The sequence below is a fragment of the Brachyhypopomus gauderio genome, chromosome 18 (assembly GCF_052324685.1).
Source record: "Brachyhypopomus gauderio isolate BG-103 chromosome 18, BGAUD_0.2, whole genome shotgun sequence".
Lineage (NCBI taxonomy): Eukaryota > Metazoa > Chordata > Actinopteri > Gymnotiformes > Hypopomidae > Brachyhypopomus > Brachyhypopomus gauderio.
The window spans coordinates 13,181,349-13,207,269 of NC_135228.1; the positions used below are offsets into that span (position 1 = coordinate 13,181,349).

Below are 25,921 nucleotides of genomic sequence, written 5' to 3' on the forward strand. Positions count from 1 at the left end.
TCGACCATGACTGATATGACAGTGTTATCTGGGTCTGTATATTTTTCTTTCGATTTAACTTTTTTTTAAACACCAGATTCAGAGGTGTAGTCTTAATCGCAATACAGCATTCTCAGGTAGGCTATTTCAAAGATGATACACAGTAAATTAATGTAAGGTGATCGGCTTTGTTGCATGTATTTTGCATATATAAGAACAAATCCAAGCATATGTACAAACTGCTTAGTTTTTTCATTCATCTCACACCAACGCTGTCTTGTCTCCAACCATGGAGACAACCATAGGTTGAACCATTCATATAAAGAAATACATTATGAGTAAAATATGCTGATAGAACATTAATAAAGGACATAAAGGAGTGGTTATGTATCTACAATTTTTGAAATAGTGACAGGAAATACAGGCCCCAAATCGCAAGGATTGTGCTAGTTGAGCTTTGCATCGGATATACACCCTCAGAGATCATTCTAACCAGTCTTTCACAGTTCATGTCTCCATTTCATTTAACACAACTGATTCAAATAATCAGAAACCAATCCCTTCGGTAGTCTATCCGCGCAATAATGTGGACATTTAGAAATGTGTTTGTTTGGTGTTCTTGTAGCCAGCAGAGGGCGTTGTACATTTTAAAATTTGAGTAAATTTTAGGACATGTGTCTGCAAACAGAGACAAATCTACAAAAGACTCGAATTTACAGAGCATGGCTTTTAAGACAGTAGCCCACAATCTGAAAGGGACAAGCAGTGGTTATGTGAGATTTTGGTAGAGTTCCCTCTATCTACTAGGTACCCTACTCATTTTCTGACTGAGATAGTGGAGTGTTTAATACCCTCAGTAGACAAATTAAAAAACTTAAAACTTAAAAAAAGTTATTTTTTTTAATTTAAACTTAAATAGGAATTGTACAACTTGCTAGTATAATTAAGAACATATTTTAAGTGGACATTTGTGGAGATGTCGACAGGTATGTTTCGTGCTTGGCTGGGCTGTACTATTGGGAGGATTACGGTCGTCACCTGTGTGACGTGACTCATCCAACCGCAGCAGAGCGACCGAGCTCGGCTGGGTACTGGGAGAAAACCGCAACCACTTAAAGGGGAAGAGAGCACTGGACGGATACACGATTCAAACCAGCGACTTTTTTTTAGATAAGTGCTTTGAAGACCCAGGATATACGAATACCCCGACGAGACAGACAAACGCGGAGCGGCTAACTGTTCCCGAGCTAATGCAGCGAGGTCTCCGGTCGGCTAGCTAAGCCAGCTAGCTCAGAGTTGTGGCTAACGTGAGCTCAAACATGGTGGCCAGACACGGAGAGAAAACTCTAAATACTATTCGCGAGGGTCCCGTCTGCGTTAGGAGACGGACCTGTCTGGCTGTGAAGTCTGTTTTGGCGCTCTGAAACAACTTTCCGACTCGGAAAAAAAGACCCGAGTTTCCACAGACATCCATCTTGGGAAGTTTGGCTAGTTGGCGGTCGCTAGCGAGAAGTTTTTGGACGTTTAGGCGCGGGCACACCGGGAGAGTCTCGTTCAGTTACACTCGGCCAAACGAGCCTGAGCTCATGATTTCTCTCATTTCTGCGGATAATGCTCGGCCGTATTGGAGGATAACCGCGGGGAAGTCGTCCCGCTCCACAAGGATGCTCCGTGTGGGTTGTAGAAATTAAATTTGGGAATACGTCGGGCAATTATGGATTACAGCGCACACCGTGGAGACACTTTCTAGTCCTGGTCGGTGAATGGCACTTGCGCGATGTTTGTCGTTGGACGTGGACTACAGCACTCGGGACACACGGTTCACCTTCACGTTCATTTAGAAGACTTACAGGACATATTACATGGAGACTAGTTGGTCATGCCCAGGAAGGAGTTACCATTGCCAGAGGGTTGGGAAGAAGCCCGCGATTTTGACGGGAAGGTCTACTACATTGACCATGTCAATCAAACCACTAGCTGGATTGACCCCAGGGATAGGTATGATACAGAAAATCAGAAATTGTAAAGTGTTTTATGTCATAAATCTTACCTACAGTCTTGCCATACCACTCTTTTTCTTATCTATGTTTATTTTTCATTGTGTCTAAGGTTCATTATGTTTGTATTTTAAAGAAAGCAGAAATTTAAATGACACTACCCCCACAATTTATTTAGGGATAGTGTACGTGGCCACTTAGTTTTTTACCACTGACTTAAGTTCCTTTGGACTTTGGCACAAAATCTTTGTAGGAATGCCTAAGATTATTAGAGGATGTTCAAGCTTCAATGACTCCGATCACATTGCATGGACACTAAGTAGCTTTCCAGCAGTGGGACGCTGAATATTTATCCTAGTTTTCCTTCTGTTTTGGATTACTACTATTGTGTTCTTTCTCCTCCTCTCTGCTGTTTTTTTCTGTCTCTCTGAATTGGAACATGATAGTGAACAGACCACATTTCTCCCTTTGCGGTGCAACAGGTTTGGCTGTAGCCAGGAAACCAAGATGGCAGAAATTTGTAAACAAGCACCTAGGACACATTCCTGAAAGTGCTGCGTGAGCACTGCCCTCAGAGGCGTGTGAAGCCAAGGCTGATTCTCCCAAATCCCTTTCACTGCATGCCAAGGTGCACAACTTGGTCAAAGTGCATCGTGCATAGCTCTGCAAACTTTAACGAGGATGGGTAAATAACAGCCATAGCAGGCTTAATTCCCCCCACCGAGAAATGTTTGAAGCCCTGGCCTTCAAAGAACATAATGGAAGGTCCCCTTCCATTCTGAGTTTGATCACCATGTCTGAATTCCTTGCCCTCCCCCATGCTTTAACAACTTTTTAAAATTTAAGTAAAACTATTTTTTTATTGCAATAAAGCAAAAAAAAATGCTGGATACAGTGTGCACAGAGCTGCTGTGAACCATCATAGTGCAGCAGCGTTGTAGAGTGACCAGCGTTTGGCTTTGCACAGAAAGGCTGTCGAGCAACGGCATTGACATTTGACGTCTGCGCAGTCACGCATCAAAAGAGAGAATCAAAAAGTCCAAGCGTTTCAACTTCTGCCTCAGATATATCAGTGCACCTATCTGTCTCCTTCCTTCATGACCCATCCCATAGACCCTGCTGCCCTGCTGAACAATCCCATAGACCCTGCTGCCCTGCTGAACAATCCCATAGACCCTGCTGAACAATCCCATAGACCCTGCTGAACAATCCCATAGACCCTGCTGAACAATCCCATAGACCCTGCTGAACAATCCCATAGACCCTGCTGAACAATCCCATAGACCCTGCTGCCCTGCTGAACAATCCCATAGACCCTGCTGCCCTGCTGAACAATCCCATAGACCCTGCTGCCCTGCTGAACAATCCCATAGACCCTGCTGCCCTGCTGAACAATCCCATAGACCCTGCTGCCCTGCTGAACAATCCCATAGACCCTGCTGCCCTGCTGAACATCCCATAGACCCTGCTGCCCTGCTGAACATCCCATAGACCCTGCTGCCCTGCTGAACATCCCATAGACCCTGCTGCCCTGCTGAACATCCCATAGACCCTGCTGCCCTGCTGAACATCCCATAGACCCTGCTGCCCTGCTGAACAATCCCTTCATCTTTCCATGCGTTCCAATTACCATCTTCCTGCTCAAAAGAATCTGATTGTGCAGGCTTTGCTTATATATCAACAGGAGAGCTAATCTAGTATTTGCGTTTATGCCCAAAGGGTGCAAAGCCTGGTTAAATGGTAGACTGGCACTCATTTGCATGATATGTCTAGGTCTAAGCAGAACGTATTTAATATTCTGTACCAAATATTTTAGAAAGATGCAACATAGATTTGATCCAGGTGGCAGTCCGTCTGGACAGAGAGTTGGCGTATGTCTACATTGTGCTCTGTTTTTGTGTATGTAATTAGCGTGTATGTTATTGGAGTTTTGTGTTTGGAGATGTTTCCAGCAAGATGTTTACATAATGTATTTATTTGGACATGGGCCTTGACTACATGTCCTGTTCAGAATAATCTGAATATTAACATGTATGGCAGTGTGGTTCTTTTGGAGTGTAAACAGGTACTATTTGACAGATCTTTACTGTGGTAGGAAAATACAGCATCACAGAGGCACGGCTTTGTAGTCTCAGTGCTTTTCTCAGACTTTGTTCAATATTACATCTGCCCTAGTAAGCTTGTACCATAAAGAGTTGGGGAAGAGGGGCTGATTTATACACGTTTGATTAAACAGTCAAGTAAGATTTGCTTTAGAGCGGCTGATCTGTGAGTATGTAGTACTACCGTGTGTGTTAGAGAGAGAGAGAGGGAGGGAGAGAGAGGGTGAGGGTGAGTTTGACACCACAAAACAAAGTCAGATGCAATATCATCAAAGTCTGGTAGAAAATAATGTGCAAGACTGCATCCTATGCATAAAATTAATGACAGTCATTCATTAATAATGCCAGTGTACATAACTGTTGGTGTGGCGGTGTGCTTTTAAGAAAAGGCTAAAAGAAAGACAGGTCGCTCCATCTTGAATACAGGCGGATTCCTGAATGGAGAGCGGTGTGAATTCCAGACTGCTTAATGGCTCCCTCATGTAAGGCACACCTGGATCACACAGCCTTTCACCTTCCTGTTCTCAGCCTTTTCCTCCGTGCCAGTTGGTGCCTGGCTCTGCCTGCAGGGGGAATGATAAAGTTTCTCTTGCCAAGTCATGCTGTAATACTGTGCAGCAGCCTGCAAACTAGTGGACCAATTCGTATAAATATTGTAAGCCAAGCAGTTGTTGAACATTGTGGCAATGCCTAAAGACGAAGCTTTTCTCCGAGTTATCACCTCCCATACAGGGCCACATTGTTTATTTCCCTTTGCCATGACACGCTAAAAACGTTCGCGTAGGTAAATGGAATGTTATCTTGTGCTCTGATAGGAGCCGGGCTGTCGTCAGGGGCGAGGTGGCATTTTATTTTCTATGTATTTTTTAATTATTATTTATTCATTTTCGTGATAATTTGCCGGACCTTGAGCATATGGCACAGCACTGGTGAGAACCTCATAAATGACGCGGAGGGAATTTATGGAGTGCGCTGAATGGAAGTGTCTGACTCATCGTTCAGCTATGTCCCGTGTTTGTGCTCCGCCGGGCTCTTTGTCAGCGCACATAAGAGCACGGGCCCCAGGGCGCCGGGCTTCATGGGGGGTTTGCGTGCACGCCTCTGTGGCAGCTCCAGAGTTGGCTGGGATGGAGGAGGGTGGGGTTGGTGTGTGTGTGTGAAATCGAGCTGTTTGATGACAGGTCTTCTGCCAAAAAACATAGGAAACTGGTCTAGATATATTTTTACAATGGATTGAATTGACTGAAGACGGCTATGAATGGATATGACATTAATTTTTAACTCGCTCTGAGTCGGCCGCCATTTTCCAGTATTTGGATGTGTTTCCCTTAAGAGAATCACCGTATAAAGAGAGTAAAATTCACTTGAAGGAGGGCTATATATAAATGCAGTGATTTTATAATGACGCAAAATCAAAGCATTTTTTTGATGTGGTCATCTAATGCTGAAAGTTTTTATCAGAGGAGGCTTTGTTGATTTACTACTTTCAGTGTTCCTGTATTTAATCATCTCATCCAGGCAGGGCATGTCCACAGAGCCCTGAGATTTATGAGATAGGGAACCGGCTATCTGTAACCTCCAGCCCAAGAGCAAGCTGCAGTCATAGCCCTGAATGGACATGTTGGGGAGATAGAAAAGCAGGAATAATGGGATCCACTGGGCAGCCTCTTTCTTTGTTAGAAGCTCAGAAGCTCTCCCTCGTCAGAGTTAAATTTAGAACAGGCCATTGAGCTTTCGGTGCTGTTTCATTATTCATAAAGGGGGAAAAAGGAGCCAGTTCAGTTTCACGCTCTCCAAAAGTCCTGAACTGAAGCACAGGGCAACATCTCCCCAACACCGTGCATTTAAAAAGAAAAAAACGGGCAGATCACACAGTAGCCCTGTCCTTTTTTTTTTGTCTGGGTGAATTATACGGTGAACGTTGAGCAAAATGTCGGCTTTGATGTGCAAGGCAACAGCTTGATTAGGGAAATATCCTGCTTTGCACCTCATGCTTGGCCGGCGGACATTTGCATCGTCGTACTGCTTTGCAACCCTTTGCTATTTTCTTGACCGTGATATGACTATTGGTATTGCAGGCAAGATGGTAAAAAGTTTGGAGGTTTTTGTATTGTTTTTATTTTTATTTTGTATTTAATGGCTTTTGAAGGAGCCTTCTGTGGTTGTGGGCCAGAGGGGCCCTTCTGGAGAGCCCAGCTCATGGCCCGTGGTGCTGTGGTCTGGGTTCCAGAGCACAGAAGGTTAGCCGAGGTCCTCCGTTCCACATTCACAGTACAGCCGTCCTCACGCTGGCAAACCCGAGACTAGAACTGCACTGCTGGCCATCTACCCTGCAATAAATGTATCCACACTTTCTCTACGCTCTGCATCTGGAGTCAAGACGCGCAGACCCACACCAGCGTGCCAGCCAAGCCATAATGAGTGGGATGGTTTTGTTGTTGTAACTGCACAGCCCAGCTGGCAATTGTCCAAAAAAAAAAGCAAGGTGGCCACGCTGGCTGGCGGGGACGACCCGTAACGGGGGGGGGAGCCGCCGGGGCAGCGGGCCTGTGCTTGGAGCCCCTCGGCCTGTTGCCCCAGAAACCTCCAAGCGATGGGTCAGCGGGACTTGTGGAATGCCGGGCCTTGGTTTCCGGCTATTGTGCTCGGCAAGCACCCTAGAGGTGAATAGGCGGCCCACCCCCCACCCCAAAGCACCGCTGCTCCATACGCGTGCACACCGCGCACTCTCCCTCCGCACGCTGGCAAGCGTGAGTGATTACACGCAAGATTCCCGGGGCAGGGATGACGGTGGGTTCTTCAGCGCTGTGCGTGTGGCGTGAAAGCTGACCGTTGCGTGCTGCTTGTGGTCGTTGCAGGCAGACCAAGCCCCTGACCTTTGCGGACTGTATTGGAGATGAGCTGCCTGTGGGTTGGGAGGAGGCCTATGACCCCCAAGTTGGAGCCTATTATGTTGACCATAATACAAGTAAGTTAAATCAAACTACACATTGGTCAGGCGCAATCCTGAGTGCAGAATTCATCAGGATTTGTTCCTCGTGCTCTCTGACTGAAAATAACGAGTCCCAGAGTAATCATGCATGATCTGTGGTTCAGTTGGACCCATCCATAAACATGTTGTGCTCACAGTGTATTTTTTTCCCTTGTTCAACTTTTGCTCTGTATCTCTGTGTCTCCTGTGCCTGTTTGTCCCCCCCCCCCGCGTGTACTCTATTCCTGCGTGTCCCTCCCTCTGTGTCCTGTGTCTCCATGTCTCCTCTGACCCTATGTGTCCCCCCCTCTTTGTCCTCTGTCCCTGTGTGTCCCTCCCTCTGTGTCCTCTGTCCCTGTGTGTCCCTCCCTCTGTGTCCTCTGTCCCTGTGTGTCCCTCCCTCTGTGTCCTCTATCCCTGTGTATGTCACCTGTGTCCTCTGTCCCTGTGTGTCCCTCCCTCTGTGTCCTCTGTCCCTGTGTATGTCACCTGTCTCCTCTGTCCCCGTGTCCCTCCCTGTGTGTTTCAGAGAGCACTCAGCTGGAGGACCCTCGTGCCCAGTGGCAGCGGGAGCAGGAGCTCATGCTGCGTGAGTACCTCAGTGTGGCTGAAGATGCCCTGAGTGCCCAGAAGGAGATCTACCAGGTTAAGGAGAAGCGCCTGCGTCTGGCCCAGCTTGAGTACCGGCAGCTCAATGATGCGTGGAGGGACAAGTCTTCGTCCCAGACCAGCTGTAAGGATGTGTTTGTGTGTGTCTGTGTTTGGTAGGGGGGGACAGAGATGAGTGAGCCCCTGGGAACCATTTGACATGATATTTGTGCCTCTGTAGTTGAAGTGATCAGATGCAAAGCACTTTGTAAGTCGCTCTGGATAAGAGCGTCTGCTAAATGCCGTAAACGTAATGTAAATGTAAGTGGGCAAATCATATCTGAGTATGCAGTTATTCTGCATTGCTGTGAGATGCCAGAAAGCAGAGATAAGATAATGCCTTTGAACTTTTATCTCCTGTGCAGTAAATTCCAGATCCTCATCAAGCAGTAAATATGACCCTGAAATTCTCAAGGCAGAGATTGTAACAGCAAAAAGTCGGGTAAGGAGAGCCTGAATCTCACTTTCATCACTCGCTCTTATCAGCCGTGATATCATTAAAGGAATTTAGGCCATATGGTACTTGTGTAATTCTTGTGTTGAACCAGTCAGATGCCTTGCTGGTGCATGTGTGTGAGACACAGAGTCTCCTGTCTCTACACTTGTTTCACTTCACTCCTTCTCCCCCCCCCTCCTCCTTTTATTCAGGTGAATAAACTGAAGAGAGATCTGGCCTGTATGAGACAGGAACTGCTTTATAAGGAGCAGGGGTTTGAAACACTGAAAGAGTAAGTGCAGCCTGACCTTGTTACACAATCACCACCAAATTCAGCTTCACCACTCCGCTGTTTTGCAAATTCCTGCCTTTCAGTTCCTTCTCTGGAAAGAATTGGTCCTCTTGTTGACACACGGGCCCGTTCCTTCGCTGCACACCACTGAAGCTCCCTTTTGTCATTGACATTTTGTCGCTAATGTCCTTGTCGCTGGCATTAAAAAATCTATACGAGTAATAAATTTTTACAAATATAATTTTTAAGTCAAATAGGTCACCAAAAGCTGATCGACACAAAGGTTACATATCGTGTTGGGAGGGTTGAGAAGCAGAGGTATACAGATGTCGTGTCTCTCCGTTTACTTTTACAACTCCGTTGTAAAACCTTAATCGTTGATTTTACAACTGCAACATTGTTTATAACTCCTCGTGTGTGGGCCTGTGCACAGGAGCTGGTGTCTCGTCTCCTTCGTTTGTCCCTCACTGGGACCCATCCAGCCCGTTTGGTTCTACCTGGGGACCCTCGGTCTGCGGGCCCCGCTGTCCCGGGCCCCATGCAGGCCTGTGTGCAGGCCTGTGTGCAGGCCTGTGTGCAGGCCTGTGTGCTGGCCTGTGTGCTGGCCTGTGTGAGGCCTGTGTGCTGGCCTGTGTGCTGGCCTGTGTTGCCTCTGCAGGCCTCTACGTGGCCCCTGAGGAATGCAGTCGGACCTGTCTCTGAGGTGGAGGTGTGCGTGGGTGCGCTCAGACTCCGCTCGAGCCGCGCGGTCACTGGTTTACCACGCCTCAAAGGACCGCTTAGCCCCGTCAGTCACCGAGGGCCCCTGCGGTCCGGTTAAACCCACCCCAGGGCGAAGCCGCTTCATGTTTGGCTTCTGGCTGGCTTTGAGCGATGGCTCCAGGGCTGCTGGTAAATGGCTTATTTGAGTTTTTTCAGCAGTGGTTTGAAAATCGCCTCAGTACGCAATGCGCAGCTTTAGGTGTCCCTGCAGATGCTTCCAGTGGAGCTCAGGGCTGTAACTGTCGGACAGGCGCGTGCATGCGAGCGAGACGGAGGCGTCCTGACAGCAGCTGTTCCCTTCCACACTCACACTCCTGCTTCTCTCTCTCCCTCCCTCCCTCCCTCCCTCCCTCCCTCTCTCACTCCTCAGAATTGACCACAAGGTGTCCGGCACCTCGTACGGTTACAGGCAGCACGAGGCCCAGGCCATCCTGCGGGAGGTCAGGACCATTAGAGATGCCATCAGCTCTGGGGAGAAGGAGAAGCACGAGCTCATGCAGGTAACCACAGCTGTCCAGACCCCAGCTAGGGTAGTAGCTTGGCTTCACCAGGCTGGTCTCCAGTGCTAAGCTAATGGCTTATCTTTAATGGCTGACAGGTGGCCGTGTTGGGCATTGTTCTCTCTCACTGAGATTAAACCTCTCGTCAGTTTTACAACGTGGGGCGTTCTGTCATATAATTGTCGCCTTTTGGATCAATCAGCACCAGCACCCATCAGCTCATTGGGCAGGTTAATTTCCTCAGTACTTTGGACAGTGTACACGAACCGCAGATGTGTTTGAGCGTCCGGTGAAACGGCTTTCAGGTTAGATGTTGTTCTCTGAGCGTCCCGTGTGGCTGCAGCGATCTAAATGGATGTTGAGCGCGTGAGACACGGATACGCAGCTCATGAATGTTAGGGTGAGGTAATTTGTTGACTGAGGAGATATGGAGTGGCTGCCTGAGTAGGGTGTGGCATTGCACTTAAGGGTACACACACACACACACACACACACACACACACACACACACACACACACGCCTTTAACCAATCCTTGTCTGCCTGATAATTGTGCAAGAACGCACCGTACCTAATAGGTAACAATATAGAGTTATTACAGGCATCAAATGGAATGGTAGAATACTGAAACCACACACATTTGTACTCCCTCTGAGTACACACTCTTAACAAAAGCACGTCCCTGTGAGCCGTGTGGCATTAGCAGCAACGCTGGGAGATGCAGCCGTATTTGAGCTGAATCGAGACTGCGGTTTTCGAACCTGGTTTGTAGCTGTAGGCAAACAGCCTCGAGATGAGTCTCGTCTTCCTCACACCGTTTAATTACCTCACACTGTTTAATGACCTCACACTGCTGAGAGCGCACCGGCTGTACGGGAGCCACGCATGTCCGTGTGTTTGTTCTGCAGTTGTGCGTGTGCCTGGCTGTGCGCGTGTGTTTGCCTGTCTGTCTGCGCGCGTCAACATTCACGCCTCCTCTGACGTCTTGCTGCTCCAGTCGTGTCTGTGTTCACCAGAGAACGTGATGCTGACTCGAGTCCCCCTCGTCCATGAGAGTAGGACTGCATTCTGATTGGGGCCTCAGTGATATGGCATCCGGTTTGCCTGGTCAGCTGAAGAAAACGCACCAATTATTCCATAAGCAGATAATAACGACATTGAACGCTTCCTAATTGGGTGCAGTGAGTGCGCACACGTTCACAGACCTTCAAATGTGCACGCGGTTTTCGTTCGTCTGCGTTACCGATGTGTGGGGTTCTGTGACAGCTCGGGTAATTGGTGTAAAATACCAAGTGTTTGTTTATAATTAGAACTTTAATTGTATATAATTCCAGCATGCTTCATAATTTAACTGTGCATCAAGAACACCACTGTGCAAATCAAGTCTCTGGCAGAACCCAGATGGAGTTATTGGAGCGTGATAATGCACATAAGCCACACCTTTAATTCAGTTGCCGGATGCCACATTTCAGTAATTAAGCGTAAACTAAGCCCTGGAATATTCAGCAGCGTAGGCCTGTCTGAGCCCGTCGGCATCTTCCTGACATTCACCCGCCATCCCCCCCCCCCCCCCCCCCCCCCCCCCCCCCCGACAGAAACTGGCCGTGCTGAAGGACGGCTTCCAGCTGGACTACGGCTCCCAGTCCGAGCTGTGGGCCAGCAGCCCCTCGCTGGCCAACTCCAACCTGTCGCTGCCCCGCCTCTACTCGGACGCCGAGTCCCAGACCGACATACCTGTGGAGGTAAGATGGTGGGGGGGGAATAAATGTATTCGCAGGAACTTGGCTAATGTGTTTGGCACGATTGCATGTGTTGGCGTTGATTGTTTGGGTTTGTGTTGAGGCATACGGGCCTACTGGGACCGACTCTTGTGAAGTATACTCAGCTACCGGTTCCTCTCATGTGAGACTCGCTCTCTGCTCCCTCCCAGTTCGTGTCGAGTTCCAACAAGCTTGCTGAGAAGGTACGACTGAGCTTGAAGTATGAAGAGGCGAAAAGGAGGTACGGTCCCTTCAGCTCCTGCCGCTTGGCTCTCCTCGCGCGTGCTATTGCGGGGGTTCTGGCCCGAGCTCCTCTTCCTCCGTCACCGGTCCGTCCGCTCCCCCTCCCTCTACCGCAGGATCGCCAACCTCAAGGTCCAGATCGCCAAGCTGGACAGCGAGGCGTGGCCGGGCCTGCTGGACCCCGAGCGGGACCGCCTCATCCTCATCAGCGAGAAGGAGGAGCTGCTGAAGGAGCTGCAGTACGCCCGGCCGTGCCGGCGGGGGCCCAGCGACGCCCAGCAGCTGGAGACGGAGAGGAAGCGGCTGGAGCAGGACCTGCGGGCGGCCCGCGACAGCCAGAGCAAAGCGCTGACCGAGAGGTGAGGGCCCGGCTTGGGGGACCAGGGGGGACGCCACCGTCACGTGTAGGCCTCCGTGTCCTCTCACGTGAACGATCACGTCTGTGGACGTGTCCCGGGGCGCCAGGGTGCCGTCAGCCTTCCCTCCCTTAGAGCGAGGACACCTGCGTCTTCAGGTCGGGTTTCCTAGGCGAGGACTCCAATTAGGCCTCTTTGTTTGTGCCCTGTCCCTCTCTCCTGCCCTTGGTGCTCCTTCCTTCTCTCTCTCCTCCACTCTTTCTTTCACTCTCTTTCTCTTTCACTCCCTCTCATGTTAAACTACCCCCCTACACACACACACACACACACACACACACACACACGCACACACGCTCAGTTATTTGAACAGAGCGCTTGTTCTGTGTGCTAGATAATGTATCCTCACTGTGCTTGGCATCTCCGCTCTTCCTGTAACCTGAACCGCACCAGCAGGGGGGATGTAGCTCCTACACAATGGGCCCATTTTGCAGCCCGTCGGCCCGACGGCATTCCACCGCGGCTTCGCTCCAGTGCCATTGGACCTTAGAGTAACCCTTCAGGCATTCGCCAGACTAGTGAAGTAAACATCTGCACACATGCTGTGCGTGTGTGTATGTGTGTGCGCGTATGCGTGCATTAAAACCCCTGGTCTGTTTTACTGCTCAAGGTTGAAGTTGCACTGCAAGAGGAATAAACTGGTGAAGGAGCTGGAGGAGCTGGTGAGACACGCCTCCTCGCTGCAAGCCCAGCTCAAGAGGTATGGACACGCCCCCCCCCGCAAACGACGAAACGTGTTGCTGCTGTCGACGGCCATTTCTAAAGAGTTTTCAGTGATTCTCTCTGTCTCTCTCTTGTCCCGTTTAAATATCGCCAAAAAATGCACGTCACGAGGAGTCAGTGTTGCATAAGGTGATGCAAGAGCCGTGTAACTGGGGCACATTCGCTCCCAGCTGCTCTTGTAGGCATATTTCAGGTCTCGCAGGAGTCCCGTTGCCTTCTGAAGACGGGCAGCTACGAGGCCAGACGCTGCCGAGTAACCACGGCTTTTGTTGCCGCGGCTTTTGTTGTTGTTTTTTGAATCCTGTCTAATTCGTCCTCTGGTGCGGGTGCACATCAAAGGCGTGCGGTGCGGAGAGCGTCTCCCGGCACGCCGCGCGCTAACCAGAGTGCTGGGCTTTAATTAGCACGCTTGCTTTAGGAGCCAAGTGCAAATGTGAAGCAGGGGGGGTGGAGGGAGCGTGAGGGGGGGTGCGGCTTGCAGACGGAGTCGCTGTGGGAAGACTGAAGTGCTGCGTGCCCTTCTTTATCCTCTCTCTCTCTCCCTCTCTCTCTCTCTCTCTCTCTCTCTCTCTCTCTCTCTCTCTCTCTCCTCTCTCTCTCTCTCTCTCTCTCTCTCTCTCTCTCCCTCTCTCTCTCTCTCTCCCTCTCTCTCTCCCTCTCTCTCTCTCTCTCTCTCTCTCCTCTCTCTCTCCCTCTCTCTCTCCCTCTCTCTCCCTCCCTCTCTCTCTCTCTCTCTCTCCCTCTCTCTCTCTCTCTCTCCCTCTCTCTCTCTCTCTCCCTCTCTCTCTCTCCCTCTCTCTCTCTCTCTCTCTCGTCTCCTCCCCGTCTCACCTCCAGCCTGTCGGCCAGCACGCTGTCCTGCTCGTCGGGCAGCAGCCGCGGTTCTCTCACCTCCAGCCGCGGCTCCCTGGCCACGTCCAGCCTGGGCTCCTCGTCCTCCCTCAGCTTCACCGACGCCTACCTGGAGCAGCCCGAGCTCAGCGACCCGGACTTCCAGGCCAAGCTGGACTCGCTGCTGCAGGAGCCCGCGCCCTCGCCCTACCGGCCCCACAGCTCCATCCACACCATCCCCGAGCACGAGGTGTCCTCCGCCGGGCCTGCCGGCGCCGGCCCGGGGCCCGGCCAGCGCGCTCAGCCCCCGCGCCTCTCGGAGACGCCGCGCTCCATGACCTCGCTGTCGCCGCGCTCCTCCCTGTCCTCCCTCTCGCCTCCCTGTTCGCCCCTCGTCCCGGACGCCTCCTTCCTGGCCGGGGAGGCCTACCCCAGCCCGGCCTCGCCGCTGGACGTGGAGCTGCAGGCCCGGCTGGCCGAGCTCCGACTGGACGGCGACGCGCAGCTGGGTCAGCTAGCGTACCGCGAGGCTAAGCAGGACGTCGTCGCAGCCCTGGGAGAGCCCACCAAAGGTACGCGGGGGGGGGAGAACTCAGCACTATTTATAACTCATTTACAACCATACAAGTCACTAAGTCAGGCGTACTCAACTAAATTTGTCCGCGGTCCAATTTTGGCAGATACCTGTGACCTGAGGTCCGTTGCGGGGGTGGGGAACGTAAGTTGTTGAGCGGGGGGGTGGCGAACGTAAAGCCTTGAAAATGGACCTTGAAAGTGACGTACAAGTGCTTGAATTCCACCTTATAAAGGTGTATGAACCCTGAAAACGTGACTTTGTTCATTGCGCTGAAGCGCGGCGCGCGCGAAGTTACAAAATTCGAGAGGTGCACGACCTCGCGAACCGACAGCGCGCGAGGCACTCGCGCACACGCGGAGCCACAGCGATTACGTCATTTTCGCCGCGCGGACCCTCGCGCCGCTCGCGAAGCGTCAACCAGGCAGGCTTTTATTTTAAGTTGTTGAGGGGGTGGCGAACGTAAGTTGTTGAGCGGGGGTGGTAAACGTAACACTCGTGACGGAGTGTTTTGTCAATAGCCCTGAAATAAATGCTCCGGCTTTGTTTTGGTCCGTATCCAGTTAATCAGGAATGAGATTGGGTCCGGACAGGACTGCGTTCGGGTCCGGATCCGGACCGCGGTCCGCCAGTTGAGTACCCCTGCACTAAGTTATTAAGCTATTATTGATGTACATTGAGGGAATAGCTCTCTGGAGTCGATGTCTGTGACCACATTGTTTCAATATACAAGCACCATGGAGCCCTCTGCCTCTTGGGCTCTGTGGAGAATGTGAAATTTCACCCGACACTAAGCTGATAAGCGTTCGGTGTGGCTACGGAAGGGAGATTGCCTTACGGACCACTACTACGCAGTCCTCAGCCCAGCGTGAACTCGGCAACCAAACACCTGATCAGCACGGGTAGTTGGGCCCACACGGTGTCGCGTTTCTAACCAACCCCCTCTCGCCCCGTAGACGTCGTCGCGCAAACGAGGGCTCCCGGTTCGACCCCGAAAAAGGTGGGCGTCACCTCGGCCGTGTCCGACGAATCGGTGGCCGGAGACAGCGGAGTGTACGAGGCCTCGGAGAAAAGGTATGTGACCAGGTCATGTTGCGTCCAGCTCCGAGTGCTTCGGATTGCTGGGTTAGTGCTCCCAGCTGCTAAAGGCGGACGTGAGCTCACCATCCGTTTATGAACGTGAAACCTCCTCGTTTTTTTGCTGTTGCAGTAATCGTGAATTTTGAGATAGGCAAGTTATATGTACAGACACAAATTTCTGACTTGCATATCATTTTTATGGCACTTGTCAAGGTTAATGTTTAATAACGATAAAAAAATGTTGCTTTATGCTGGTCACCAGGCGGTTATCGCAAAAGCTGTACTCGTCCCTCCATTAAATTAACCTGTGGAAGTCGTGTGGCCGCGTGTGACCGCTCTGCTGCCCTCGGTCTCCGCAGGCCCGGCGCCCCCGGCGACCAGCCGTTGCCGTACGAGGAAGGAGGCGTGGTCGGCTGCGCCCAGCTGCGTCTGGGCCTCAAGTACGATGCCAAGGAGAAGCGCTTTGCCGTCTTCGTCATGCAGCTCACCAACGGCGGGGCTCTCTCCGCGCCTGCCAGCCAGACCATGTACGTGCCTAAATACTCCCTCATACCCCCCACACCGCTAGTCTTCCTCACCCCCACACTCACACGTACACCCCTACCCCACACCCTGGCGCGTGTCCACCCCCCCGCAGGTACGTGCGTGTGGTGGTGCTGCCCTGCCCCGAGGCCACCCGCTGCCTGTACCGCACCCGCCGCTCCCCCCCCCACGACAGCGTGGAGCTGAACGAGGTGTTCAGTGTGCAGCTGTCCCCCGCTGCCCTCAGGCAGAAGACCCTCCGCGTGGACGTCTGCGTCACTGGAACTTCTGGAAGAGAGGAGTGCCTGGTAGGTGGGCCTCTACATGAGGTGGGGGGGCCAGTAGCTAAGTAGCACCATTTTGGTGACCGATGACAGCATATTGAGTCTTCTGGTGTCGGTACCGAAAGGGCTGGTTTTGAAGTAATGATCACAAATGATGGACCTGAAAACTTGATAGTTTATTCAAGCACGGTTTAAAAAGACACACGGTTTAATCGAAATATTACTGGATCTTTATGGCGTCGGGGACAATACAGTTAGATTCGGGCCTGTTGGATTAAACGGGTTGGAACGTTTCTGCTGCGTTTTGGTGAAGGCTGGTGCTCAGATAAGCCTGGCAGACGTGGAGTGGTCAGAAGAGTGGAGCGCCAAGTGGTACAACCTGCTCAACTACCTGTACATCGCAGACATGGACGGCAAACACAAGGGACCAGAGGTCTCCCCACAATCAGAGGAGGTGACCTCACACAACATGGCGCACACACTCTCACTGTTTTTAAATCCTGTTCCGTTGCTCAAGTCTTTCCTCTCTCCGTTGGACCTATTAGAACACGATACCCAGCACCACAGAACCCCCAGCGGCGAGCCAACAGAACACCCCCGAGGAGGACTGGTAAGTGACGGGTCATGTCCACTCCAACCGAAAGCTGCGTCACTGCGGTCGTTGTTATCCAACAGTGCCATTGATTCGTCCATGGGTGCTTGGCACTAGAGCCGGGCTGTTAGCGTTGGCTGATTGAGGGGCCTGTATCACTTTATCACTTTAAATTAAAAATAAAGAAATGAATTCTCCCAAATCCAGCCATTGAGCAGTTCTCTACAAATCTCTTGATGGTGGCTTTAGATAAGCCTTGTTGAGTCTAAACTGATTTGTAACATCTGAAGTAGTGGTGAAGCTGAAAAATATAACTGCATTGAGTAGAAAACCTTTTCCCCCAGAATACAAGAACACCTGCTTATGGCTCCTCTTTGATCTCCCCGTGACACCACAAACAGCCTGTGGGCTGGTGCCATGCTCATAACGTCGGAGAGAAGTCATTCATTGTGCTTCCAGATATCAACCTCATGCTAAATGAGCCATTTGACAGTTGAGGGTGTTTACCAGTCTGTGTGTCAGATGAATAACACCAAGTGTGTGAATATATATGTGTATAAATATATATTTATATTTGATTAGACATGCCAGAACCCAGTCCGACTTTCATCCTATTGCTTATGTTTGCTTGGCTTAACCAGAATCTCATGACGCTGTAATGGCGTTCCGCAAATATGCAGGCCTTAACTCCCGTAATTCCCCGCGTGACACTCGACCTCAAGCAGCTCTCGGAGTGGCCGAAACGCGCTCTCCCTCACGAGGAGCGTTTGAGGAGACGAGGCATGCAGCTAGGCCACATTCCGCAGTCAACGACAAGCTCCGCCCCCCCTCTCAACTTGCCTTGGGAAGGTTCCTAATGGAATGCAGTCCCAGTCGTTCCTTTGCCATCGGAGTGTTTTTGCGGTTTTTGCGAAGGACAATAGACTATGCGTGTTTAGCGCCGGGCCGCTTCGTTGCGGACCGATTCGTCAGGCTCACGCGTTCTGTGGCTTTCGTAGAGGCTTTCGTACAGATCGAATGATGCATCTTCTGGCGTTTGGTGGACTGGCAGGCACACGGAGGGGGACGTCTTTGTGGACGGGGTGTGCAGTGACGTAGAGGGGGAGGAGCTCTACCCTGAAGGTTGCCAGTGGGAGGAGCCTGACGAGGAGCTGAAGGAGCCCGGGCCAAATCCAGCAGCCACTATTCCAGAAAAGGTTCGCATTCCTATTTTAATGTTTCCTTAAATCCTCCAAGAGCCCTTACACCATCTATGACGATGTAGTCCGTACTCAAGGCTCTGTAGAAAGTTCTGTAAATACTTGAGAGCTGCTAAAAGGTTGTCTCCGTTTATTCTCTTTGTCATCTCCGGCTCCATTGTGTCTGTAGTGTTTCTTTAAATGTGAGGTGTAGGTCACACTTGTCAGCATCATTGCTTGATTGAGAGTGGTCTGCCCCCATCCTTAAAATATCTACCTGTTAATTTTCCTGTGGTGAAGGAGCTTGGATAAGTTGGGGGGGGGGGTGGCTGACTTGAGCATTATGTTCCAGGTGAACAAGGAGACCAGCATGGAGGGCCTCTACCACTCCTCCTCCGTGGTGCGGCCCAAGGAGCGCCGGCCCGACGTCAACCAGCACAACCCCTTTATGAGAGGCAACACCATAATCCGCTCCAAGACCTTCTCCCCTGGACCTCAGAGCCAGTACATCTGCAGAGTGAGTGTCTAGCAGCGTTTACAGGGCCGGTTCGCCCGTGGCACGAGCGTGTGCACGAGCGCCCCCCTCACACTTAACGCTTCCTGCCGTTTCGCTTCCTCCCCCAGATCAACCGCAGTGACAGCGACAGCTCCACTCTGTCCAAGAAGTCTCCCTTCGTCCGCAACGCCTCAGAAAGACGCAGCGTCCGCATCAAAAAGGTACCACCACCCCGCCCCCACTCTGTTTCCTTTCCCCCTCAAAAAGAGCACCCCCCCCAATTACTCTAGAGGAACACCACACCTGCTTTCCCTCCAGAAACACCTGAACATTTTTGCTCTCTGAAAGCGGAAGCGAATATGTGATCCACAGTTTAATATTTGATGCCGACATATCCTGACGGACCTGATGGTGTTAGTGAAGCCCCCCCCCCCCCCCCCCCCCCCCGCGTGGCCTGGGCTATGCCGTTGGTAGGGGAAGTGGTTTTCGTTAAGGCATTACGAGTGCACAATCAGAGCAGACGATCTGGTGCAGAACGGCCCGGTTATGTGGTACCTTACATGCTTGACATATCGTAATGACATAGCGTAATTTAAAGCAAATATTTTGGTTTGTGTCATGTGTCATAAAGGATTTAGCAGCACAGGTGACTTAACCCATGTGTCTAAGGGAGGTGTGTGGGGGGGGGGGGGGGGGGGGGACAAGGGACTTAACCCACGTCTCTGTTTTGAGTGCTAAAAATACCTTTTTCAAACTGCTTTAACGTATTGGTAGAATCCTCATTAGTCTATTTTACCTCAATAAAAATCTGATGATGTTAGTCAGGCAGACGAGTCTTCTCAAATCATGAAGGTTTTATGGTTGTGTTCACAGTGGAAAGACAAAAGGCTGTAACAAGATCTTACTTCTGATATATTGAAGTGTCGTGGCAGGCATGAGTAAATAAAGAACACTAAATACCAAGAAACCACTGCAGTGTGCTGGCAGGGTGTGAGGGAGAATGAGAACGAACATGTTGATGGAACACCTGGTTCTTTGACACAGCGTAGGACAAATATCTTTTTCTTTTAAATGTTCATACAAAAAAGCCATGTTGGCTAACTTGATACCAGCTGTATAATTTGTTAGACTTTGTGTCATGAATTCAAAGTCTCTTTGATGCTGTTGTCTTTCATATTTGATGTTTGAACAGCAGTATGCTAGTATATCAACATGTTTATTTCTTATTTTGTCCTCCTTCTTTGGAGAAATCAAAGATGTTTTTCTTTGTTGTGATCATATAAGCCATGTTCTAGCCTTTGCTGTTACCACTGGCCAACTGAAGAGCTTCATATCAGATTGCCAATATCAGAGTAAATGACATAACTGACGGTCAACTCCTGAGCTAGCAGTGTAAGTGCTAAAAAAGTAGTCTTGTCTTCAGAAACCACACTGCTCTTTTAATGCAATTTTCTTATAGTGTAATGAAACACCTGTACCTGTTCAGTGTGTGCTGGTCAGACACGACCTTGTCTTGGTGTGGGCCCATCACACGGTCCTGTTCAGCCCTCTCGCCACATACGCCTGCTCACCTCAGCACACTACCCAGTTAATAAGTGCCAGAAAGTAGACCCGGTTTAGTGGGTGGATTTTCCTCGATTTGAGTATAGGAACAGGAAATTGGTAATAGGTTCCGATTGATTAAAAAATTTATAGTCGGCACCTTCAGATCAGTGTCCCATGATGCATTGCGTTTTTTTGCCATGTACAGCTATGTACCGCTTTTGTTATGAACTGTAGTGCATTGCGTTGTGAAATTCCAGGTCATTAATTTTTGTTTAGTTTGTTTAGTCAAGTTGTTTAGGGGAGGTTCTGTATACTCTTTGTTGGTGAAGGCCATGCTTCTGACGCTCTGGAGAACAGCAGTGACGCACTTTGTTTTGAGGTTCTTTCTCTCCTCCATCAGCCCTGGAACCAGTTACGTTTCTGACCTTCTGCCGACCCTGAACAGTGGTGGGGCTAAGAGCGCTCAATGTATTTACATCCTGCTGCTGATTCAGTTGTCTTGAAACCTCTGTGCCACGTCCACAAGAAACACCAAACCGAGAAGTAACACCTCGCCCCCCCTGTCTGACCCCTAACCCCACCCGACTCTTCCCCAGCCCCCGGCGCAGGTGCGTGGGCTGGACGGCGTGATGCGCACCCCCCTGGACCTGGAGCTGGAGCTGCAGGCGTCTCGGACCCGCCACAGCCGGCTGAGCCAGGAGCTGCGTGTGCTACGGCAGCTGGAGCAGCAGCTGGAGGGGGCACGGCAGAGAGGCCAGCGCAGCCTCCCCGCCTGGGTGCAGGAGGACGAACGCTTCCGCCTGCTGCTGACGCGGGCCGAGAGACAGGTGGGCCCCACCGCCACCGGGGGGGCCTGGGGGGGACGAATGTTCTACCAGGGATCTATCAAGGGTCCTTTTGGAAATGTGTTCCAAACCAGATTACTGATTAGCTGCTCAGGATGGAATTGTTAAGGCATTTTGGAGGACTTGCACAATCTGAGCGTACGTTTACTTGTGTTTAAAGGGGCACTAATGACGTTTAAAGTGTTTGTGTGTGTTAACTTTCATATCTACAAAAGAATGGATATTAGAAAATGTTTGGGGAGAATAAATATGCTTTGTGTATATATATAGACTCTCAAAATCCCCAAATTATAAAATTCTCTTCAAGCACATGTGAATTCTACATATATACGTGTCCTATGCTGCATTTGACCACAGACTCCAACATTTCATGTTTTGCATTTCCCCATTTTGTTAATGACCTTTACAAACAACAGAGTGAACCAAAAAAGTTTGGCAACAGTCTTGAAAGGATCTGGGAAGTCGTCTTGTAGGAAAGGGCGAGTACCCTGAGAGTGTTTAATTGTTCATTGTTTGCAGCTGTTAGCAACACACTCTGGCCATCTCGGACTCAGTCCAAATGCTGTAGCCGGTCAATGTATTCCTATTGATCCAGCGTGCTCGTGGTGTTGGTAGCGAACAAAACAAGTCAGCACAGCCATATGAATTAGAAGAGCCACTGTAGAAAGTTGTGGGTTTCTGTTTGGAGTTTCTTCATCTAAAATGAGTATTGAAAAACAAACTGCTTCAGACACCAGTATATAAATAGCTGGTTCCTGGTTTACTGGTTCCTGTTTCATACTAAATTCTGCTGTAGTGTCCATCCTGCTGTTAGCGTTTTGCTTTTGGTTTCTGTGCAGACCGAGGAGGAGCAGGTCCGGGAGCAGAAGGTGGAGAAGATGCTGCGTGCGGCGGCCAAGGAAGTGCACAAGATCCGTGGACAGAGCCGCAAAGAGGGGCCCGAGGTCCAGTGCTTCAGGTGAGGCTCACACACCCGTCCACTCTCACTGGAGCTCTTCCTCATCATTCACTTCCTGCAGATAACATCTCTAACCCGACCAGCAATAAATGCAAGTGGAGTTCAATCTCCGGAAACGTGTTTGCATAATGCATAATTTATAACGTGTAGGTCACTTGTGTGTTTTTGCTCACCGTGTTCTTCTGATTCTACTTGTTTTGTGTTTCCGCCTGCGCTCATCTTTCCCGCCGTGTGTGTGCAGAGAGAAGATGGCCTTCTTCACCCGCGCAAAGATAAACGTCCCTGACCTGCCGGCTGACGATGTATAGAGGATCTCAAGTATTCCCCAGTCTTAACTGCTGTTTCAAAAAGAAGCTGACCTCTGGTGGTATTATGAAGAATTATACAGAAAAAAAGTGTATGTCATTTTAAAACACTGGGTTTTAGCTCTTAAATGAAAATCTGTAGGTTTTTTTTCCATTTGCCTTTATTTTATTTTTAGGTAGTACCAAAAACAGCATTTATTTTTTATTTCAATTTTTGCTATCTGTATCTGTTTTTCTGTTACTAATAATTGTATATTGCTATCTGTACTAGGAAATACTTGTGGTAGTTAATCATTCCAAAACACCTGTATGTTCTTTTCACACAGAAAAGCGGGGTGGGCAGATGCTCTTGGTTAAGATGGCTATCTGTAACTCAGTGATGTGAAAAATGCGTCTTCTACGGTACTTTTCTGATTCATGGCACAAGGGTTTGGCCATCACAGTTTGGATGAATGTTGGGATGGGCGAATTGGGCAAAAACCGGCTATGCCAGTGACGCCTCGCTCCGAGCAAGCACATGCTAGTCGCACATGGTTTCTTCAAGTTGAAATGTGGCACCATCTTCTTTTAAACATGATTTATACTGATCTTTAAAAATGTTCCTAATGAGTGTAGAAAGGAAAACACAACTAACGCTAGGCCACAAATGGTTTTTCTGGTAGATGGTTAAGAAAATAGCTGGTCAGAAGTTGTTGCCTCAGTGCCAGTTGCCTCCCAGTATTCTTGTTGAATACAGAATCACCCACAAGACACAGCACACGTACCAGTGACCACAGTCTCAGCAATTATGTAGAAACTGCACGTAGTCCCATAGCTTCTCAGGTAGAACCTTGGCTAGTTCATGCACTTTAATAGTAATCAGAGAGTGGGCAAAACGCCGGGCAGCGTGATGTCAAGGCCTGCTGCAACTCTCCTTGACCTCGGGATGAACTTCAGTTTTGGGCCATCTCGTCACCCCTCAGAAATGTTTGCGTTTAGTTCGTTATAATAATTGTGTATCCCCCTTCACCCAGAACCCTCGAAAGTGATTTTTCTTAACCGAGGCTGTTCAGTAGGAAATACCTTTTCGGTTTAAACGTTTAAGTCCATTTTGAAGCGTTCAGGACTTCATGCCGCCACCCAGTCTGTGGCTAATCGCGTCCCCCGTTTTCGATTTCTTCACAAAGCCCCGTCTGAATGACGGGCAGTTAGGAAGCACAGTTCTATTCTTACAGCCCAGTGCATGCTGGGACGGATCGGATGTCTCCTGTGCGAGAGGCCGGTGATGTCACAACTAATGAAATATGGAGCCGTGGCAAAAACGCCAGATACCGCAGGGCTGCTCCCAGCGTGCTCCTGCTTGGTACTGCAGACCAGGTGCTGACTCACAACCGGCCTCCAAAGCCCCTCGGTGGGGCCAGCATGCGGGAGCTTATTGATTATGTAACTCGGATCTGTGATTGTGTTTTTGGCCTGCATGGGTCTCTGCTGCAACCTCGTATTCAGGTGGCTGATGACCATAAGAATGTTGATCACACATGTGTGTTAGTAGGAATGTCAAACACCCACTGACGTTCATGTTTAAAGCGTTGGCTTTAAATGTCAAGGGCCAAGGGAGATGCTTGTTTGAAGGAAGCCCTTTATGAAGGCCCAATCAATATTCTTTTTTGGTTATTTAACCTAATCATTTACTCTTCCATATTCCTCATATATGTTTTTATTTGGACACCTGAATTTTGTTTTCAATGGTTCCCACAAGAGTTTTGGATGTTTGTTTATCATGTGTGAAAAGCCTCTTAATTTAAGTAATTGAAGAATGAAGTATGTACAAAGCACTACAGCACAAGTTGTGTACATGCACTACATTGTTTATTAGCTCCCCCTGCTGGTGAAAAAATGTACACTTTACGTTTTGTCAATGATGGCATCCCAATGTATTTGGGGTTTTCACTTCTCTTTGAATTATGAGTGATCCCTTTTGCATTTTAAAAAAAAAAGCAGTCAACACATCTCATTTGTTATAAAATGCCTGTCGTGTTTTGAAGAAAGTTGCACAAACCCCCATACATAAAGCTTTACCCAAGCGTGAACTGCTATGAAGCAGTATGAATCCACACCAACCAGCTTCTTGTGCCGATACATGTTTGAAAATCCGGCAAGATTGAATATCTTCCAGTTTATCCCAGCATTGTACACTCAGTGGTGTGGTGTGTGTATGTTTAGAACTCATTTCAAGCCCTTTGGTGGATTTTGATATCTGGACACGTGCCTTGATCCTGATCTACTCAGAACTACTTTATTGCTGAGTTTTGCCTGTTGTTTCTTTTCCATGCACCTTGAGAGAAATGACAAACCAGCGAAGATGGTCTAGTCAGCACCTTTGTGTTGTGTGTAAGAGCAAGCTAGCACTCCATGCATGTTGCATTAAAACCCAATGCAAATTGAATCCAAGCCTTACATTTTCTTCAAATATCTTGCGTGTTGGCATTCATTTGGTTCTTCTAAACTAAACACCACACCTCCACATGCCGTCATCTAGCTCAGACTGTTTCAGCATCTCCCAAATACTTTGAATGTGTTTAATCTTTTGCTAGCATTCTGCTGTGTTTGCCCTGAACTCTGCTCTTGACCATCTTCACTGCACAGTGTGATCAGACCAAGCTGTAGTGCACTGCCAAACACTGCAATGGCTGTTTGTGTAGGCTACACCAGATCCCTGGTCAGTTCATGAAGCTACCATTTGCACACATGACACAGGGACTGTTAACTATGGTACAACGTGTATAAAAAAAAGCAAATGAAAAGAAATAAAGTAAGAAAATGTGTTAACTGGAACCCTTTTGAACAACTGTTTTCCCCCCCTTTTTTTGTCTTTGAACATTTTAAGAAGATTGTTCAAATAGGAGTGTGACAAAATGGATGTTTCTCTTTGAACAATGTGCACTGTTTACAGCTGTGAATTGTTACATGGAAACATTGACCTAGTTTTTTTTTTTTTTTTTTTTACGTGAAGAGGAGTACATAATTAAGGAGTCTTACCTTAGTGCTGGACTGTAGTAGTTCCACTGTACACAGGATGTAATTGAGACGATGGTTCTGATCAGCTAGGTGCTCTCTTGCTGTTTAATCCAAGGCTCTATCACAATGCGCTTATCTAACATTCTGTATTATTTTCCCCCCATGTTGACTGCAGTCATTGTAATCGTGTAAAAATATGTTGTAAGACTTGCTTCAAGTAACCAAGAGACAGGAAAAAAAATCACCAACAGTTGCTGATGCTGGTAGTCATGAATGATTTGTTTATGTAGACCTGCAGTAGGATTCTTGTTTTCAATGCATTGTATTTTGATCATTTTAAAAATCTGTTTCAGTGATGATGGAAAAAGTACTAGGTCTTTCCACAGAGGCGATTTGAGAAATACAGCATGTATTTATTGCACTTTTGTGATTTGGGTGTGCTGTTTTTCTTTTCTTGTGAGACTTTTGAAAGCTGTGAATTTTATCATTGACACTGTACTGTCAACAAAAATTGTAAATATGTCACCAGCACAAGAATGTTTTGTAGTTTCACAAACAAATAAAAAACCGTTCTTTTCTTCTAACCCTCAGAACTGTCATGTTTTCTGAGTAAGAGTTATCACACTTTAATTACTTTGATTAAAGTACAACGTAGAATATATGTTAAATCTATTTTCCATACATATTTCTGCTTATGAAAAATACCATAATATATGTGAGGTCACTAAATCACCTTTTCTGAGTGAATTTACAGAATAAACTAACTCGGGCCTGCAGGTTTACTGTAATACAGTATCATAAACACCGCCCGACACACCGTGTATTATACGCTCCCCTGGTTGTATTAACAACTCCTTCCTATGGAGTCGACGACCGTTAATGAAAACAC

At 48.9% G+C, this 25,921-nt stretch overlaps 1 protein-coding gene across 1 annotated transcript; it reads left to right on the forward strand.

Moving 5' to 3' along the window:
• The first annotated feature begins 970 nt into the window (after nucleotides 1-970).
• wwc1 (WW and C2 domain containing 1) lies at nucleotides 971-24,072 on the forward strand. Its single transcript, XM_076979392.1, has 22 exons — nucleotides 971-1,977; nucleotides 6,937-7,046; nucleotides 7,579-7,782; nucleotides 8,063-8,139; nucleotides 8,346-8,425; nucleotides 9,558-9,687; nucleotides 11,282-11,428; nucleotides 11,617-11,687; nucleotides 11,806-12,048; nucleotides 12,713-12,802; nucleotides 13,663-14,228; nucleotides 15,187-15,304; nucleotides 15,670-15,837; nucleotides 15,948-16,140; nucleotides 16,430-16,570; nucleotides 16,662-16,726; nucleotides 17,760-17,904; nucleotides 18,239-18,403; nucleotides 18,511-18,603; nucleotides 20,524-20,754; nucleotides 21,612-21,730; nucleotides 21,972-24,072. The coding sequence occupies exons 1-22, from the start codon at nucleotides 1,859-1,861 to the stop codon at nucleotides 22,036-22,038; spliced, it is 3,342 nt and encodes a 1,113-aa protein (XP_076835507.1). The 5' UTR covers nucleotides 971-1,858; the 3' UTR covers nucleotides 22,039-24,072.
• The last annotated feature ends 1,849 nt before the right edge of the window (nucleotides 24,073-25,921 follow it).